Source organism: Balaenoptera acutorostrata, chromosome 14 (genome assembly GCF_949987535.1).
Source record: "Balaenoptera acutorostrata chromosome 14, mBalAcu1.1, whole genome shotgun sequence".
In the NCBI taxonomy this organism is placed as follows: domain Eukaryota; kingdom Metazoa; phylum Chordata; class Mammalia; order Artiodactyla; family Balaenopteridae; genus Balaenoptera; species Balaenoptera acutorostrata.
Genome location: NC_080077.1, coordinates 74,570,685 through 74,588,878, shown reverse-complemented (window position 1 = coordinate 74,588,878; position 18,194 = coordinate 74,570,685). Strand labels below are relative to the sequence as shown.

At 40.8% G+C, this 18,194-nt stretch overlaps 2 protein-coding genes across 4 annotated transcripts in view; both read left to right on the top strand.

Annotated features, from left to right (window-relative positions):
• The first annotated feature begins 9,030 nt into the window (after positions 1-9,030).
• On the top strand, positions 9,031-13,171 carry RIPPLY2 (ripply transcriptional repressor 2). Its single transcript, XM_007165024.2, has 3 exons — positions 9,031-9,461; positions 9,776-9,840; positions 12,908-13,171. The coding sequence occupies exons 1-3, from the start codon at positions 9,093-9,095 to the stop codon at positions 13,053-13,055; spliced, it is 582 nt and encodes a 193-aa protein (XP_007165086.2). The 5' UTR covers positions 9,031-9,092; the 3' UTR covers positions 13,056-13,171.
• A 2,084-nt stretch (positions 13,172-15,255) lies between these two features.
• LOC103002221 (cytochrome b5 reductase 4) overlaps positions 15,256-18,194 on the top strand; it is an 85,173-nt gene continuing 82,234 nt past the window's right edge. For all 3 annotated transcript variants that reach the window (XM_057527943.1, XM_057527942.1, XM_057527944.1), the window contains exon 1: positions 15,256-15,465. In XM_057527943.1, the coding sequence (XP_057383926.1) occupies positions 15,391-15,465 (75 nt within the window). In that variant the 5' untranslated portion in view covers positions 15,256-15,390. The remainder of the gene's footprint in view (positions 15,466-18,194) is intronic.

Below are 18,194 nucleotides of genomic sequence, written 5' to 3'. Positions count from 1 at the left end.
CCAGATGTTGGATATTTCCACAGATGATTATTTGATAACCTCAACAGCATTAAAATGTTCCCAGGATCTTTACATCCTTCCAACCTGCTAGTTTCAGGATCCTGGTTCATATCAGTTCTTATGAGCCCCAAATCCTAACATCAAAGGTAAATATTATACAAGATCAAGAGGTAGAAAATGGAGGAGTGGCATGCTTATTCCCATGCTTTTCTTTTAGGCAGCAAGAAAGACTTTTCCTGGAAGCACCCTGCCGCCATAACACTGACTCCTTTTCACATATCATTGGTCAGAATTGGATCACATGACTGCTCAAACCAATCCCTGGCAAGTGGGATGGAGGTTACCATGATTAACTTAGACCAATCATGATTCTCCCTTTGTGGGTGACGAAGGGCTTAGCTTTTCCAAAATCATTTGACTTCTTGATATCTGCACAAAATTGGAGTTCTTTTAGCAAGAATGAGGGTGGGGATGGAGAATAGCTATGGACTAGGGAACCAGTAGGTTCCTGCAAAATCATGACAACTGAAATGTCTCATTGTGGTAACCAAGACTGTTATGAGATAATAGATAAAATTCAGAGACGTTTTATAAAGATCATAGTTGCCTGTTTTCCTTCTTTTAATTAATCGGTTGTCATTGAGAGCTTAATGAATGCCTAGCAGCATTAAATATAGAGTCTCAATTTCATAAATTTTTATTGATAGTTCATTCTTAGCTTGTAGTCTATAATTTATTCAATAATAACAAAAAGTCAATTCTACTCAATTTAATACTACAACATTTTTGTTTCCTTACTTAAATTATTATGCATGTGTCGCTGCTGATACATTATAGTATCACATCTTTTACACTTAATGTTTTCAGTTAAAATTTGGCTCCCCATTAAGCCGAGAACATTTACATATTTAAAGAATGTAAATTTCATTCCATAAGCCAAGTAATTCTCTAAGTAATTAATAAAATTCAGAAACAAATACAGAGAAAATACTATTCAACATGTCCTTCCTTTTCTAGAGCAACCCACACACCAGCTGTCTGGTCTCCCACTAATAGTATGAACCAACAAGAGCAGGTAGATATTTTCTGCTATGATTCTGTATGGTCTGGCTATAGCAGGAATGATTTATAGATCATTTAGGAAATAGTCCTCTGTCATTTTTCCTTCAAGCCTCAGCTTATATGTCATCTCTTCAGAGGACTTCCCTGACCACCCTGTTTAAAAGAGGCCTCATCCAACTACTTTGTATTAAATCATTCTTCTAATTCTGCCTATAGCACTCTTGCAAATATCTGTAATTATCTTGTGCATGCATTTGTTTATTTTCTGTTTCCCAACTAGAACATAAGCCCTATGAGAGCTGGAAAACATGTTGGTCTTATTTTACACTGTATGCTCAAAGCTTAATACAGTTCCTGACACACTGTGGCTGATCAATAGATATTTAATTGAATCTGGTTTTCTTTCCTGAATCATCTATTTTATGTTATATTCTGAAAGCAAAATTTAAAATTAAATCTTGGTGCTTATCATATTTTGGCCATTGATATGTAATAACATAGGATATTAAAATTGTATAGTTAATGGATATTTAACATAAGGTGTCAGATGTGGTGAAACATTGTAAAACATAGTTATATAATGGGACAAATCAATCTCTTTATGTCAAATGGATACTTCTTTTATAGATTGTATTTTTATTTCATACAATTTATTAAGTATGAGAAATTAACCTATTTAGGGCTAACACAGAAGTTTAGAAATGTCAAGAAATGAGGCCATCAAGAACTTACAATACTCTATTTGTCCAAATCTAAACTTCAGCAAATATTTTGTATCTTCAGTATACTTTGGGGACCACCTCTCATGAACTCTCATTGTGGTTTTAATAATATACATCCAGCTGTAACTATAATACAAAGCATGGAATATTTTAGGCCATTAAATATTATGCTGTATTGTTATTAATGAAGTAAGCAAGTTACTGAAGGGGTACAATGGAATCTGGCTGTTTTCCATGGAGATATTCCCATGTATGAGTGTGATTAGCACAGACTTGCTAAATCTCTCTCTGAGCCATCTGTGAGCACCTTCTTGGTTTAAAACAACACACACTTGCTCTGCTCACTTCTTAGTTTTTGCCACAACTGTTATCTTTATCTTACACCTGGGAAGATTCTCAAATGCCTGAAGTTTGGAAACACCACCTTTCACTAAGAATCTGATCCTCAGACTGAAAAAAGACCTCTATTAAAGTCAACTATCTCAAATGAGATTTTATTGGCATAAAATGTTGACCACAGAAGTGCCAGTCCAACTGCAAGGGGAAGCAAAGAGAATTTTAGCTTACTATTAGGTTTAGAACACATTTATGTGTTTAACTTCCTAATAATGCAAAATAAAATTCCTGGTCACTTGAGTACACTGGCTTGTTCTTTGGTTCCATCTCAAGTTAGGGTGATTCAAATGCTCCTTTTTTAATGGCCTCAGTGTGAGGTCCTAGGTTCTGGCAAATCAGCAGTAGTGGAGACATTGCTGACAAAGGTCCGGCAGATAATTTGTCACTGCACTCGATGCTTTGGAGGCCGAGGTCCTTACGGCAGACCCAATACAATCTTTTCTAAAAAACTTGCTCTGATCGCCATGGAGCAGGGGTCCTCAACCCCCGGGCCGCGGACTGGTGCTGGTGAGCGAGCGAAGCTTCATCTGTCGCACCCCATCGCATTACCACCTGACCCATCATCCCCGCCCCTCGAGGAAAAATTGTCTTCCATGAAACCGATCCCTGGTGCCAAAAAGGTTGGGGACCGCTGCCCTGGAGGATCCATCCACGTGGAGACTCAGGGAAACTGCACTGCAATAAAACTACCTAGAACTGTCCAGAGACCAGTGTAAATACAATGTCTGCTTTAAAACAAATTCTAAAGTGATCATAGACATTATAGCAATCACTTTTTCTACGAAAGATGCATGTTTTTAAAAACCAGCCAATCAGAAACATCTAAAATAGGCTTCATTCTGACTGCGGTATTTAGTTTTTCAAGCCTAGACCGAGTATGGTTAGGAATCCGTCCTTTAAGGTCATATTTAAAGTGGTTTTTTTTTTCTTTTCTTTTTAGGCATTTCGAGGTATTTTATTTATTTCTCAGCAGAAGTTTAAGCATATGTCATGATGATGGCATTTCCATCATAATATATGTTGCTTCATACCCATCTCTGCAAACCCATCAAAAGCTGCACAAATGACTGTGGAATGGTAGAATAAGATGAGTCTATCAAACACACTTCCCTCTGCTTCAATTCCAAAAGTTCAACTTTTACTATAAATTAAGCAACAGAAAATCAAAGTTCTGAAAACTTAATTGCCTTCCTTAAATCTTAGTTTTACTTTAACCTTTAGAATGATCTAATATGTCATGACATAGGCATTTCCATTTTCTATTATATTTGTACACCATAAAATTCACCCATTTTAACTGTGCAAGTTAATAATATTAGTAAATTACAGAGTTGTGCAACCATCACTACAATCCAGTTTTAAAACATTAACACCCCTTCAAAAAGATCCCTCATATGTATTATGTTCAGGGTTTTATATTGCCTTTTTCACAGCTTTTCTGTGTGAAAACATAATTACATCATTGAAATAAAATACCAAAAATGTTAGTAAGTTTGATTCTGTTGGCATTCAGACACAAATGAATCCTTTTCCCAGAAAGGAACACATTTTATATGTACAATCTTTTAAAGAGGAGTCTAGCTAGGTAGGCAGCCATTATCATTTAAAAATAATAATATTCATAAGATCATGGATAAGAGGGGAGGTACAGCAACTGAGACTGGCCCTGCTTTTGTGCGAGTGAAACCGGCCTTATTCCGGAGGCACGTGGTGGCAACAGCAGCTGTGAGTCACTATCTTCCCCAGATCCCTTCACACTGCTGCTTCTCACCTCAGTCTCTGAGTGGAGAATAAGTCATGCCCGAGCTGAGGTCATCCTGTCCGTGGAAAAGAGCAGGGAAACGTCAGGTCACATTCAAAATGGGAAACTAGTTGAAGCTCTAATTTTTCTTTTCATTGGTTATTATTTTCTGGATAAGATAGAAGCCCTTTTGCATTGTTTTTATGTGGTCTCGATTTTTTCCATGCTTCCTCCTCAGGGACTTTCACCTAGCACCCTCTCTCCAGGATATGCTCCCTTTCTTTCATCCTGTAGTCATTCAAATATCCAAAGATTAAAAATAAAGCATGTTGGGTACACATGCACCATGTGTAAGGTGAATTTATAATCCTTTCTTTTTAGTAAAATATAAAAGCTGGTGGCTTCAATGTCTGTTAGAATGTAAGCTCCATGAAGGTAGGGAGTTCTGTCTGTTTTGTTCACTGATATATCCCAAGCTCCTAGAACAGTGCCTGGCACACAGTGGGTGTTCAATAAGTACTTGTTGAAGGAATTAAGGTTTTTATATTTTTAATCTAATTTTAATCCTCATTGTTGTGCTATGGAAAACATATTGATATGTTATATACAGCACATATTTTAGGAATGGATAATTTCCTAGAAACATACAACCTACCAAGACTGAATCATGAAGAAATAGAAAATCTGAGCAGACCAGCTACTAGTAAGGAGGATGAATCAGTAATCCAAAAACCTCCCAATGAACAGCTATAAAAATAAAGGAAATCCTGCCATTTGCAACAACATGAATGGAGCTTGAGGGTGTTATGCTAAGTGAAATAAGTCAGACAGAGAAAGATGAAAGTACTGTATGATCTCACTTATATGTGGTATCTGAAAAAAAAACCCAAAAGACAAAAAAAACTAAACTCATAGATACAGAGAAGAGATTGGTGGTTGCCAGAGGTGGGGATTGGGGAGGGAGGTTGAAAAGGGTGAAGGTGGCGGAAAGGTACACATTTCCAGTTATAAAATAAATAAGTCCTGGGAATGTAATGTATAGCCTGGTGACTACAGTTAATAACACTGTACTGTATATTTGAAAGTTTCTAAGAGAATAAATCTTAAAAGTTCTTATCACAAGAAAAAAATGTGTAACTACGTGTGATGATGGGTGTTAACTAGACTTACTGTGGTGCTCATTTCACAATATATACACATGTTGAATCATTAGGTACGCCTGAAATGAATATAATATGTCAATTATATCTCAATTTAAAAAGCACATAATTTAAATGTACCAGTGATCTCATACAGACTTCTAAAATAAACTTAAAATGTAACAAGAATATTGATTGGCCTTTGCCACACTGGAAATCAGCTTCAACGTCTGTATAAATAGGTGGCAGAAGTGGAATAAATATATAAATGGAAGATTTAGGATCTTCTATCTCTAATAGTCCATATTTCTATTTCTCAGTTTGACTGAGTTTGATCAAGTATAAATCTTGCCCTATTTTCATTCATTGGTTCTCCCTTTTTTCCTTCTAGGGATTCATTCTTTTTGTTTTTTTTTCCTTCACAATTTTAAGACAACTGATGTTCTCTTGGATTTACGTCTCATCATCACAATACACCCATCCTTCCCCGCACCATTTCTAGTCCCCTTGATTAAACTTGTTTCTCGAGTGTTCCCAGACCTGGATTACTATCATCACTGAGACACACTCTCCAGTCGCATGAGAATCCTCCCCAGGGCTATTGATCTCATTGCTTACTTCCCCCTACAGGACCATGAGCCATCGTCCAGGTCCGGTGCCCTCTCTCTAGATGCTTCTCCTCCCCCGCTTCCTCTCTTCATCTTATCAACATTCTCCTGTCTCAGGACTTCCTTGGTGGTGCAGTGGTTAAGACTCTGCGCTCCCAGTGCAGGGGGCCCGGGTTTGATCCCTGGTCAGGGAACTAGATTCCACATGCATGCTGCAACTAAGAGTTCGCATGCCACAACTAAGGAGGCTGCCAGCTGCAACTAAGACCTGGCACAGCCAAATTTAAAAGAACTATTTTGACCTCTGGAAGACCATTAACTTCCCTTTAAAAAAAATTCTCCTGTCTCTTGCACGCTAAAAACAAAACCCCTCGACTGACCCAGGCTTCCCCTTCTCTCTCTTTTCCTGTAAATGGTAGCATCATCTCACTGTTTTTATTTCTTTACCTCTATAGCTCAACTAACTGTAAAAAATCTTTCCCTCCCATTCACTCAAGATGGTGTTTTAAAGTCACTTATAACCCCTTAACTGCCAAATTCAATTAACACATGTCCTTATCTTGTTTGACCCCTTGGTAGCACTTAATACCTTGGACCTTTCCTTCCTTGTTAGAATTCTTTCATCCCGTGTTTCCACCACCCCTGCTCTATAAATGCACCTTCTACCACCTTCACCATTCCTTTAAAGTGAGGGTTTTTCATTTGTTTTGTTTTTGTTTTATTTTATTTTTTGCATACCCTCTCATTTTACAAGCAAATGTTGCTTTCCAGAGCTCTGTCCTTGCTCCTGTTCTCAAGCTTACAAAATTTCTATGGGAAAATTATCAACTCCCATCGTTTTAATTTCTACTTCTTTTTTTTTTTTTTTTATGATCCCCACATTTAAATCTTTAGCTGTAAACTCTCTGCTAAACTCCAGATCTCATATTTCTGGTTGTCCTCTGGATATCTTCTCAATATATGTGTTCCTAAGCCTTCTAAAATCTATTAATTTTATTCTCTTCTCTGTGTTATGACAACCGGCCACGTTCTAGAGGAAAGAGGCTCCATCACCTTTTATCATTAAGTGAAGATGATGTGCAGTAGCTCCCCCACCAAACAAAAGTGAGTATGTGACCTGAGTGAGAAGTAAATGTCTATTATTTTAAGCCTATGAGAGTTTGGAGCTATTTGTTATTGCGGTCTAGCCCAGCCCGACCTGACTGATTCAAGATCCAAAACCAAATTCATTGTTGCTTCCTTGAGCACTATTAACAGAACGAAAGAACATAAAAGCATCTCACTTGCTCTTCCTCCTATATTCAGTTCTCTTCGTCTTTTTTGAGCCATCAACATCAACCCACCTAACCAGGCTAGAAACCTGGAAGCATATCTAGACTTCGCGTTCATGTCCACCCACATTTTATGATGCAGGTGGTTCTGTAGATTCTATTTCTAAGTATCCGTCAAATATATTGTTTCATTCCCATCCTTAGTATACATCTTCTCATTATCTGTTGCCTGAACTATTGCAATGAGTTTGTAAATGATTTCCTTGTCTCTAGTGTCAGACTCCCCTAAATCCATGTGGCTGCCAGAGTAATTTTTATAAAATGAAAACTTTGATTATTCCACCCTCCTGCTTAAAATCTCTCACCAGGGCTTACAGAATAAAGCTTAAGTGCTGTATCATGGTATATGAGACTCTTAATAGAACAAGCCTTTTCTCCCTTCTCAGCCACATCTCTGCTCCAGCAACACCTAATCCCTAGAAGCACTGCTCTTTCTCCCACTCCTGCACCACACACACACACAGGCTCCACTATTTCTTGACTGATTCTTCTAGAAATCCCAATTTTGGCTTCTTTTGCTTTAAGAAGGTTTTCCTGGTTGCAACAAACAGACTTATCAATTCCCTCCCTTGTACTACTTCTTTGCTTAAAATGTGCTTTTGTTATTGAACGTGGCAATTTAAAAAAATCTTTGCTCATGTGGCCATTGTGATGGCCATAGATGGCAATGACTGCGATCCTCTTGAGAATAGGGGGATATCTTATTCACAATTATATCTGGAAAGTGCAGACCTTAGCACATTACAGATATCCTAAAAGATGTTTACAAAATGGATATGATAAACCATTTCATCAGATAGCTTAGCATCTGTTAAGTGTTTAGATTTTTTATATAACAAAATTTATTGAGAGCTTACTATGTGTCAGGCACTGTAGCAAACATTCTATAAGTTTTATTTTATTTAGCCTAGCAATACTTCTAGGGGCACTGAGACTGCATTAGATACCTATCCTCACTGATTTCTCTATCTGAAGCAAACCCTATCTCACCTTCCTGACAGGTAGATCATTACAGGCCCTTGAGTATTAATTAGATGGATTTCTTTCCTACACAGTAATTGAATGAATAGCAGAAACATTACAGCCTACATTTGAGGTTTTTCTCTACAACTTTCAAGAAGAAGTTCAGCTCTATTATTTAAAACATTTTGGACAAAAATCATGACATTTATATATCATCTTTTCTTGGAAGCATAACTTTTTTTTTTTTTTAACCAAGATTCATGGACCTCTGTGATAAGTAAGGGGTAACTTAAATAAGAGAAACAGGCACAGAGAGGTTGACTAAGTTATTCCACATCATAACTTTTCAGGATTTCATTATTATTCCACACATAACCAACACTCACAAAAGAACTTGCTAATTATCACTGAGTGACAAAATGCCAAGAGTGACAGAATTGTACAGATGACACTCAAGACTTATCTTTGGAGGACACTGATAAGATGTTGGGGAAAATCGCAAAGAGAGAAGACAGAGTAGAACTCTATGCCAAAATCCTATGACTCCAGCCTCTGGTCCTGTAGGTTGGAACATTCAGTCTTTTACAATTCAACTCTTGTGAATCTTTAATTTTCAAATAATAATAGGCAGATGGAGGAACCTAGTCTGTCAACACATAAAAAACAAACAAATCCTCCCCAAACCGATATTCCTTTCGTAAGGAGTGCAGAACCAGTGGCATTTGCTGAAGGCGAAAAGCCGTGAGACTGTCGAGCAGTGATGGCCCGCCACTCGGCCTTTTTTTGCAGAAATACACAAAACGTGTAGAATCGCTTAAGTTTAACCCGTCCTAGCCTCTTCACTAGGAAACTGGCCGCTCGGGAGAATGTTGTTTTCCACCCCCCGCAGACAAGTGTGGAAGAGCGATTAACACTCGCTTGACAAACCCGCTCCCCGGGCCATTTGGGAGTTGCACGCGTTCGCCCCCGGGGTTCGGGCCGCTGCGCCTTCACGCGCAGCCTTTTTGTTTACGCGGCCGGCAGGGGAGAGAGGGGAGGAGAGGGAGAGGACGTGTAAAGATGCAGCGGGCCGCGGGGGCTATATAAGGCTTCGGGCTCGGGCCGGGTGGGTGCCAGGGGCCAGCCTGCCCATGGAGATCGCGGAGACCACGGAGACCCCAGGCGGCCAGCGAGCGCGCTGCCGCCTCCAGCCGCCCGCCGCTCCCGAACGCCAGACGCGGCGCGGGGGCGCGGACTCCGGGTACCGCGTCTCGGCCCCGCCCTGCGCCTCCCCCGCTCCATCCCTCCCGCCTGCGCCTCCCCAGCTCCTCCCCTCCGCTCTCTCACCCCCGCACCCTCCAGGCCCTCGCTCAGATGCGGTCGGTTCTCCCGGGTCTGGGTTCACGTCTCCTCTGCGCGCCTTGTGCTGCCCACCTCGCAGATCCGTAGGCTTCTGGAGACCGTGGGTGGAAGACCGTGGCGAGAAGGAGGAGGAGGCGCCGCACCACGCCGCGGAGGCGGTGAGTGAGCCGCGCCTCCCAGGGGCGCTGTGGATCGATCAACGCCGGGTACGCCGGGCCCCAGGGAGACACGCGCCTGGCCTTCCCCTCGCTTAAGATCGCGCCTGCTGGTGGCCATACCGGTGGCCCTGTCGGTGCTGATGCGACGAGTGCGTCCTCCACAGCTACTGGCACGCACAGATCGGGCCGGGAGCGAGGCTACTGAGAGCCCCGCGGTCACATTCCCTGCAGACGAGAGGAAAGCTTGGTCGCCAGGGTTTGCAGTTTTTTTAGAAGGTGAGTGCTAACTTCGATCCATTTCCTTACACCTCCAGATGCCAGATGGCCCTGGAATAACGGACGCCTCAGGAAAGCTTTGCCGATACAGACACCCAGTCAGGTGAGTGACAGGCCTCTTCGAAGGTCTCCTGCTCCTGCAGCCACAGGGAAGAGCCGGGGGCCTCGTCCAGCCCTGCTCAGCACCTGGTCCTGAAGTTTTTCTCTTTTGGAAAATCTATCTTTAACGTTTCTTTATCTTCCTCGTCCCAGAGGTCCTTTACTCATCGAACTGGAAAATGTAGGAGCTCATGCTCTCCCCTGAAAGAACTGTTAATCAGTGCACACTTAGTAAACGCTTAAAAAATATATTACGAAGAGGGAGAGTGGGCGGTATTAGTAAAAGTAGAACGGTGACATCTTGTGCCTGCAAAACAATTTCTTTTTAATGCCAAAGGGTTCAAGTGAAATTGACTTCACACCAGGCAGAGTGTGTATATTCTTATTCTCTTGCAAACCAGAAGGAAGAATGGTATTCACAATCATGGTTTACAGCAAACTGAACAAATCGAGCTTGACGTGTTAAGAGAAAAAGGAAATATGCTGAAAATCCTAAAGACTACTAAGGATCACAAAAGGGACCAAAAGTTATTTGACCTAACAATTAGGAGCTAGTTTACTGTTCCTAGCTACTGGGAAGTCAGCCTTCCTGCAAGATTCTTTGTAGCTTTTAATCAGGTGGAAAGTTAATTCTGCAGTTTGCCTGCCTTAGAGAGCTGTTAGATGAAGAGCTATATAATGTTTGTAGAATGTGTATATGTTTATAATAGCACATAGTAGTCGATACATGTTGATTAATTTCCTACCCTTTGCTAGAACTTGTGAAGTACAGAGAAAAAAATAATCACAGCCCTTTGGAAGTGTTTTAATAGCTTAGTTTGGTCAATTTTATGCCTAACTCTGTCAGAGGGGGTGGAGAAGGGTCAGGTAAGTGTGTATCATAGGTGTGATTACCTGGCTGAGTCTTGAAGTTAACCAGATGGATGGTAGGTGGGGAACGTGGGAGCAGAAGAAATAGTATAGAAAAAGAGAACAGCATGGTTCCTTCTGGGAGCATCAAGGAACTAGCATTTGGGTGTGTGAAGCTGTGGTCATTTCACCAGGGAAGCCAGAGGCCAGATCTTGTTCACCTTGGTACAAGAGTTTTGTCCTGATCCTGTATGTGGCATTGGGAACTCATGGACTTTATTCTGTAGGTGGTATTGGGAATTACTCAAAGGATTTTAACCAAAAGAGTAATGTGATCAGATTTATGTTTCAGAAAAATCACTAAGGAAATGGTATATAGCTTTAGTTAGAACACCAAAAGTGAAATTGGAAGTTATTGCAGTTCAGGCATTGGAAGCGGGGATGGGACTGGGTGAATCCGGGGAATACTTAGGTGACACAGTAGATTAGGCTTATGATGTATTGGATATGGGAGGTAAAGTAGAAGTAAAAAGACAGAACGACGCCCAAGTTGGTGGAACTGTAGATCTGGGGAGCAAGATACTGAGTCGAATTTTCCATTTGTCATATTTAATGTGCCTATGGTGCCTCCAAATAGATATTCCAGTAGAGAGCAGCATGTACAGGTCTGTGGTCCAAAGTCAAGTTCTTAAGTGGAAATACAGACAGACTTGGGAGCCTTTGGTAAATGAACAATTGTGGAAATCATGGCAGTGGGTCAGGTCATCTGGAGGAGTGAGAGAGGAGAGACGATCACTCTTGATGAAATGGTGGGGGAAGGCCAGCATCTAACCTGTCTACAGAGAAAGAGACGTCCACAAAGGTTACTGGGAAGAATCACTCAGAACAGGGGAGAATTCAGTAAAGTATGAAGTCCCTGGAAGAAAAATGGCCAGTGAGAGATTCCGGGGGAGAGAGAGTGTGATAACAATTAAACAATGTTCTTTGGGTTTGGCAGTTTTACACATTAGAAAATCAATTGCTTCCTATATAAGCACTTCTGTTTTTGAACTACTGTAGCAGTTTCTTTGTATTTCTCTTAAGTTTACTGTATTTTTATTAAGTTCTATCTTGAGTAGTAATGTGTGTTTCTGATTCTTTTTACTCAGTTGTCAACTTCCTGAAGGTAGGGACCATGATTTATTCATCTTTGAATTATGAATTATGTTTGGCGCAAGAGATCACTAAAATATTTATTGAATGACTGAATTACTGATGGTTGTTTATTTAGGCACCCAGTTTATAAGCTTAAAAAGAGACTATTTGGCTAGAAACGTTTATATACTACACGGCCTACTTTTTTGCCTTTTAAAATAGAGTATAGTGAACATATGTAACTTTCTCTTTGTTAGAATCAGTCTATTATATGGGTATGTGGGGCTATTTATTGTATACTAAAATGCTGTGTACTGTAGCTGGTGATTCAGCCTTGTCCTTTTATTTTACTTGGATGAAAAATAATAGAAGATCAGATGGCAAGATTAATATTTGTTGGAAATTTGAAGTTTTGAGGTAATCACGTTTACATACAAATTATTTGTATAAAACCAGTCTAATTCTCAACATCTTAATATGGTGTTCCAAAATTTAGTTGGGTGGGGAAAGGGGAGAGAGATGGGCTCGAGGTTGGGGTCAGAGGTAGCCTTTTGAAAAGATTGCTTTTTGTACTTTTCTAAACTTGCTTTGGTTCCATCTGTAACTAAGAGCTAAGTCTGAGTTTCAAGCAAAATACTAGGTAATTTCTGCCTATGTGTAAGATGCATAATATTTTGACATCTTTATAAAGTTGGCTATCATCACAATTTTTAATGTCATGGTAAGATTCATTTTTTTTTCCCAAAGGAATTTGGAAATTGGAAGACAAACCTTCTTCTGTATTTTGTAAGAATAAATATATCCATAATGCCTGAAGTAAGTTAAATATTGATCTTATGCTCACGAAGGGTTTAGTGTGAATTTGTTTGGTCCAATTTATAGCTTGGATAAAGATTTAAAGTAATTAACCAGTTATTGATACTTTGTCAAGTAGACTCCGTGAAAGCTGTGATAGTAGCATTTTAAACTATCTAAATGCATAAATCAGTTGTTAAATATATGGAGATTTTGAAATTTGAACGTTTCATGAGTAGAAGGATTCTGAATGTGAAAAAAATAAAGCATATTATGTTGTCTGCTTCTTTCAGACTATTTTGGCCAAAATCAAAGTGTTACGATTACTTATATCAAGAAGCAGAAGCTCTTCTGAAAAAATTTCCAATTCAAGCCACAATTTCATTTTATGAAGATTCTGATAGCGAAGAAGAAATTGAGGAGCTGATCTGTGAAAATTAATCTGATTACTTTTGATGACATTCAAAGCTTGTAGGTACAAATTAGATTAGTGTACAAATGTATCATAATCCTTTTAAATTAACTTATTTGTATATAAATTATTAATAAAATGAACTATTTAGTAATTACTATGGTAGTTTGGCCTTTTTTATCTCTACACTATAATTCAATGTTGGAATTTAAAAATAGGTTTTATTTATAATGGAACCTTGATTGTATTATAAACATTTGGGGCTTATAAAAGATAATTTGGATATCTTCATCAAATTACAAATTTATCTTCAGCTATAATTTTGAAAATAAAACTTTTCAAAGAAAGACAATATTTAATTTTCAAGACTGAATCTTGTAACATCTGGTATTTCCTACCAATCCCCATTGGGTGTTGTAGTTACAGATGAATATTATCTTACTAGATAATGAGGACAATCCCCTTATGTTTCCAATCACACAATATTATTATGTATTAGCTAGCAGATGGTGAAAAATGTTGTAAATCATTGTTTATAATTGAGATTGGGAATCAATGTTAGGGCTATTAAATTGTAGGGATTTTAATGAATGATGAGTCAAGTAATTCTTACTTTAATACCCTTCTGTTGTGCTCAAATCCAGTAGTAAAATAGCATGGGTGTTTAGTACTTATGGCACTACACCGAGGGATCCCCAGAATTAAAACAAAACATTTAAATGGCCATGACTTACATGGAGTCTAAAGAAGGGGAGACAAAGGCCAGAATTTGATAGTATTGTTTTTCCATTTCTGTCCACGAGGGAGCTAAGAAATTTGGCAGATAGGAAACATTCTCCAACAGCATCACCTTCCATCGCTGCTGTGGTTCCCTGCTCCTGAGAGTCTCATGTAAAAAATTTCACACAGGAAGTGAAATAAGAAATTCTTAGAGATTAGCTTTTTTTTTTTAAAACATAGACTTATAGAAGAATACATCATCTTTTAATGAAAGAGAAAACAGGAGCACTTTGCATGGGAGAGGTAACAGTAAACTATGATCATGAAGTTCTTTTAGCTCAAATACAATCTTTGCAGTGGCAAGCAATTGAAATATAAGCATTGACTTCCAGGCACTTTAAGGACAAAGCAATTGAAATAGAGCAAGTTCAAACCATGTTTCAGAGTCAGGAAAAGTTAGTAATGGCAGGAGGATGGAGAGTTACTTAGAACTATATTTCTTTTCCTGAAAACTTCTTCTTTCACTGGGTTCTGCTCTCAGGATATGTGTGTTCCCCAAGAGATATGCAAAAAAACCACCAGGTCACCAATCTGGACCTTGAGTATTAGGGACTGGTGTTTACCTGCACAGTATTTGTGCTGCTGTCATTAATATGGTGGAATAGTATGAAAAGCCACAGCCACATTTATTGAGTGCCTACTATTAGCCAGGCACTGTGCTAGGTAATTTGCACTTGACGTCTCACTTAATTCTTACTAAAACCTAAATCCATTATGCAGATGGGAAATGAGGCATTGAGATACTAAGGTAACCTGCAGAAGGATGCTCACTTATTAACTGCAGGGGTGGCATCCAAACTAAACCTATCTGACTCTTAAACGTGGCTAGCTGTTCAGTGCTACATTTGGACGTGGGCTGCATCAGTCCTCAGTCCCCTTTATCTTTCAGGGAAGAGAGGAAGTTAGATGAGGAGAAAGAACTTGTGAGTGGGTGAATGGAGCAGAAAGAGACTTTATTAACCTCTGCGACTCATTCGTTAATCATTAGTGAGAGTTCTTAAAGGTGAAGTGTTCTCTTCACCTAGCAGGAGTGGCTGTTTGCATTTGACATCTTAACTCTTAAAGGTTCTCTTTCCTGTACAGCGTGGTGCCTCAGAAGAGAGAATTTCTGGGAAATCAAAATGCCTTAATTGTATTATTTTATTCCATATTTCAAGCAGTGTGATGGTAGTGCTTCAACAATGGGCAGACACTTGTGTTCTGGGTTAACAGGCGTCTCCAAGAATTTATTCTCAGATTCAGTCAGCACCAAGGTTTAGGAACAGCTTCACCCTTCAATCTTTCCATGGAATAGCTGTCACTTCTTTGCGGTGCTGAAATTCAGGGTGCGGGACGAACGGAGCATGCGTACTTTGCCCTGGTTCCACCCCGCTGGCTCGCCGTTGGTCTCGTTGGCTCCGCCCCTCGCGTCCTCGACGTGCTGCGTCATGGCGCGCCTCACCCCGGGCGACCCCGGAAGTGGGTTGGGGGCTTGGCCTCTGCCCGGCCTCAGAGCCGGCGCCGGAGGTGTTACTCCAGAGGGGTCGCGCCGAGCTATCCCGTCGGGCGGCGTACCCCGGGCAGGGCCCGGGCCACGGGTCCAGGATGCTGAACGTTCCTTCCCAGTCTTTCCCGGGCTCCAGCTCGCAGCAGCGCGTCTCCTCCGGGGGGCGTAGCAAGGTAAGCGGGTGACTCCGGCGGTCTTGTGCCGCAGCCCTCCCTTCCCGCCAGCGTTTCATGCTCCGGCACAGTCCGTTCTCTCCTTCCGTCCCCTCTCCCACCTCCTGTCCCCACCTCTAGCTTTCGTTCCCTCCCGCCCTTGCTGGCGATCTCTTTCAGATCCCATGCCGTTTCCAGTCCTCGAGCTCTCCTAACCTCCCTCCCTCTTACGTACTGGCCCCTTTTCTTTCCCATCCCTTTATCCCGTTCTGTCAGTTCCCTTCTTCCAACTCTTTTCCCATTAATTAAATTCAGATGTATGATAGGGCCAGGCTCTGTGCGTCCCATATTGTAGGGACTCAATATTAGCTTCCTTCCTTCAACATAACCTCCTCTCCTTTCATTTGTTCACTTTCCGAAGGGGTTGTGAGCGATGTGAGTTCCCTAGAAGAGAGGAAAGGCTGAGCACTAGCGACAGTGACCAGTGATCATCCCACCAAGGGTGGGGACTCCGGGAGCTAGGGAAGATTGGAGAAGCGAGAACAAGTGTCTACAAACCTCCAGTTAGGTTTACGGACACTTCTCCAAGTCACACTGCCTTTCTCTCTTCCTCTGGTACCTGATTGTTTTATCACTGCCTTTTTTTACGGATGTCATTTGCTGACTCTGAAGCTAATATAATACTCTTTAACTTTTTGCTGCACGTAGCTTCTGTTACCAACAGGTGGAACACAAATGTGTTTTATATTTGCAGAATTTAATAGAATTGTCTCCTGTGTTCGTTGCAACATGAATGCTGCTTGCTCCTGTTGATTGTTAGTTCCTCATTCAATAACCACATCTTCATGTTTTGTTTTCAAGACTTCCACCTACTCGGGCCACTCCTTTTTCATTTCTGAACTCTTGAGCCTTAGCATTGACATCATTTGGGAACTTCACCAACTTTCTCTATGTTCTCCACATGGACCTGGAGTTTGACTCTAGATTAGAATTATGGGTTCAGGGATCTGTAGCTTTCATTAGCTTTTCAGAAGTCTATAACCCCAACTGTAATAATAATAAAGCTGAGGTTTATTTAGTGCTTACTGAAGACCTCAGTGCTTTACATGTATTAACTTGTTTAGTCTTTCTAATGATCCTATGAAGTGGGTGCTTTCGTTATCTCCATTTCACAGAAAAGAAAACTGGTTAAGAAATGCTGCCTTGGACCCAGTAGGCTTGATGTGATGTGACTCTGACTGTGACTTTTCACTTATTGCTGCATATATTATGCAGCCATCAGTCGTGTGTCCTCGTCTCCTTGGTGTTTGACCTGCTTCTCTCCTTAAGCTAAGTGCTTGTCTGAATAGTAGAGCCTTTTCAAAGAAAGCATCTCTGGATTAGAATATGAGAGTTGCTGCCCTTCTCCATTAAAACTACCAGCCATGTTCTCAGTATCATTTAAAGGAGAAAACTTAGAGGCAAAGACAAACTTTTCCCCAGGTGGTGATGGCAAAGGTGAGTCTTTGGGTCCAGAAAGAGAATAAAATACGATTATTGTGCAATTCAAGAGAAAACTCAGACGATTTTTCCCCCTTTGTGAAATTGTTGCTGAACCGAACTTGAGTTCGCTTTCCTGATGCGCAGCAAAGGCCATCTCCTGATACTGGGTTGTGGTGGAGGAAAGTGCAGTGTTTATTTGCAGGGCGCCAAGCAAGGAGAACAGGCAGCTAGTGCTCAGAACACCCAGACTCCCCGATGGCTTTCAGGCAAGGGTTTTCAAAGGCAACATTTGGGGTGAGGGTCCAGGGAGCATGATTAGCTTGCAGACATTCTTCTGTTTGGTTGGTGGTGAGGTAACATGGTGATATTTTAGAAATCTCAATCCGCAACCTTCTTGTTCCAACCAGGCTGGGGCCTTCGTGTTTGTGGTCAGCAGTTTCTATCCCTTGGGGTCCTGGTTGCCGTAAAAGAACTCAAGGATATGCATCATGTTGTTATCTGTATGTCTTCAGGAGGGACTAGGAGTCCTGTGACTACTGTTCAAGCTCTTAGTAGTTTTCTTGCTTGACTACTTTTCCTTGGTTTCTGCATTTTCTCACTTCTGTAGTCATTAGCTGTTTGATTCTGCTCTTTGGAACTCTGGAAAGGCCTAGGAGACTGAAGCTTTTTCTACAAATAAGAAGCAGAGACATGGAGACCCAACCATATTTGGGTCTCAATACCATATTTATTGAGACCCTACCATATGCTGGAGATGTGATCTCTGTTGGGGAGGGGGAAATTTCTACAAAATTGACACAAGACAGATTAGCAGGAGAAAAAGAAACAAACTTAATTGGCATGCACAGAAGTCTTGTAGAAATGGGATCTAATGTTATGAGTCTAAGCTCATACTGCTCGCAGCATGACAGGCCAATAAGGGGGAGACGAATTACTGGGGGAAGGAATAATGACATTATTTGAAAAGCCAGCAAATGGAGAAGCTGGTGGGGTCATCCCCCAAAGAACCATCTTGCCTGAGTTAGAATTCAGGCTCCTTTCATACTAGAAGGGGAGGGAGTAAAGTCAAACACTTCCTGGTTCCCATCAGCCTCCAGAGAGAATGTGTTAATTTCTTCCTCTCTGCAGTCATTCACAGGTGGGCCTGGTCAGGATGTTTCCTGTGAACTAAACAAAGGTATTTTAGCTTAATGCTCATTGCCCAGATAGCCGGGTTCCCAGAGATGGGCCATTACGTATAATTTAAACTTATAGGCGACATCCCTTTA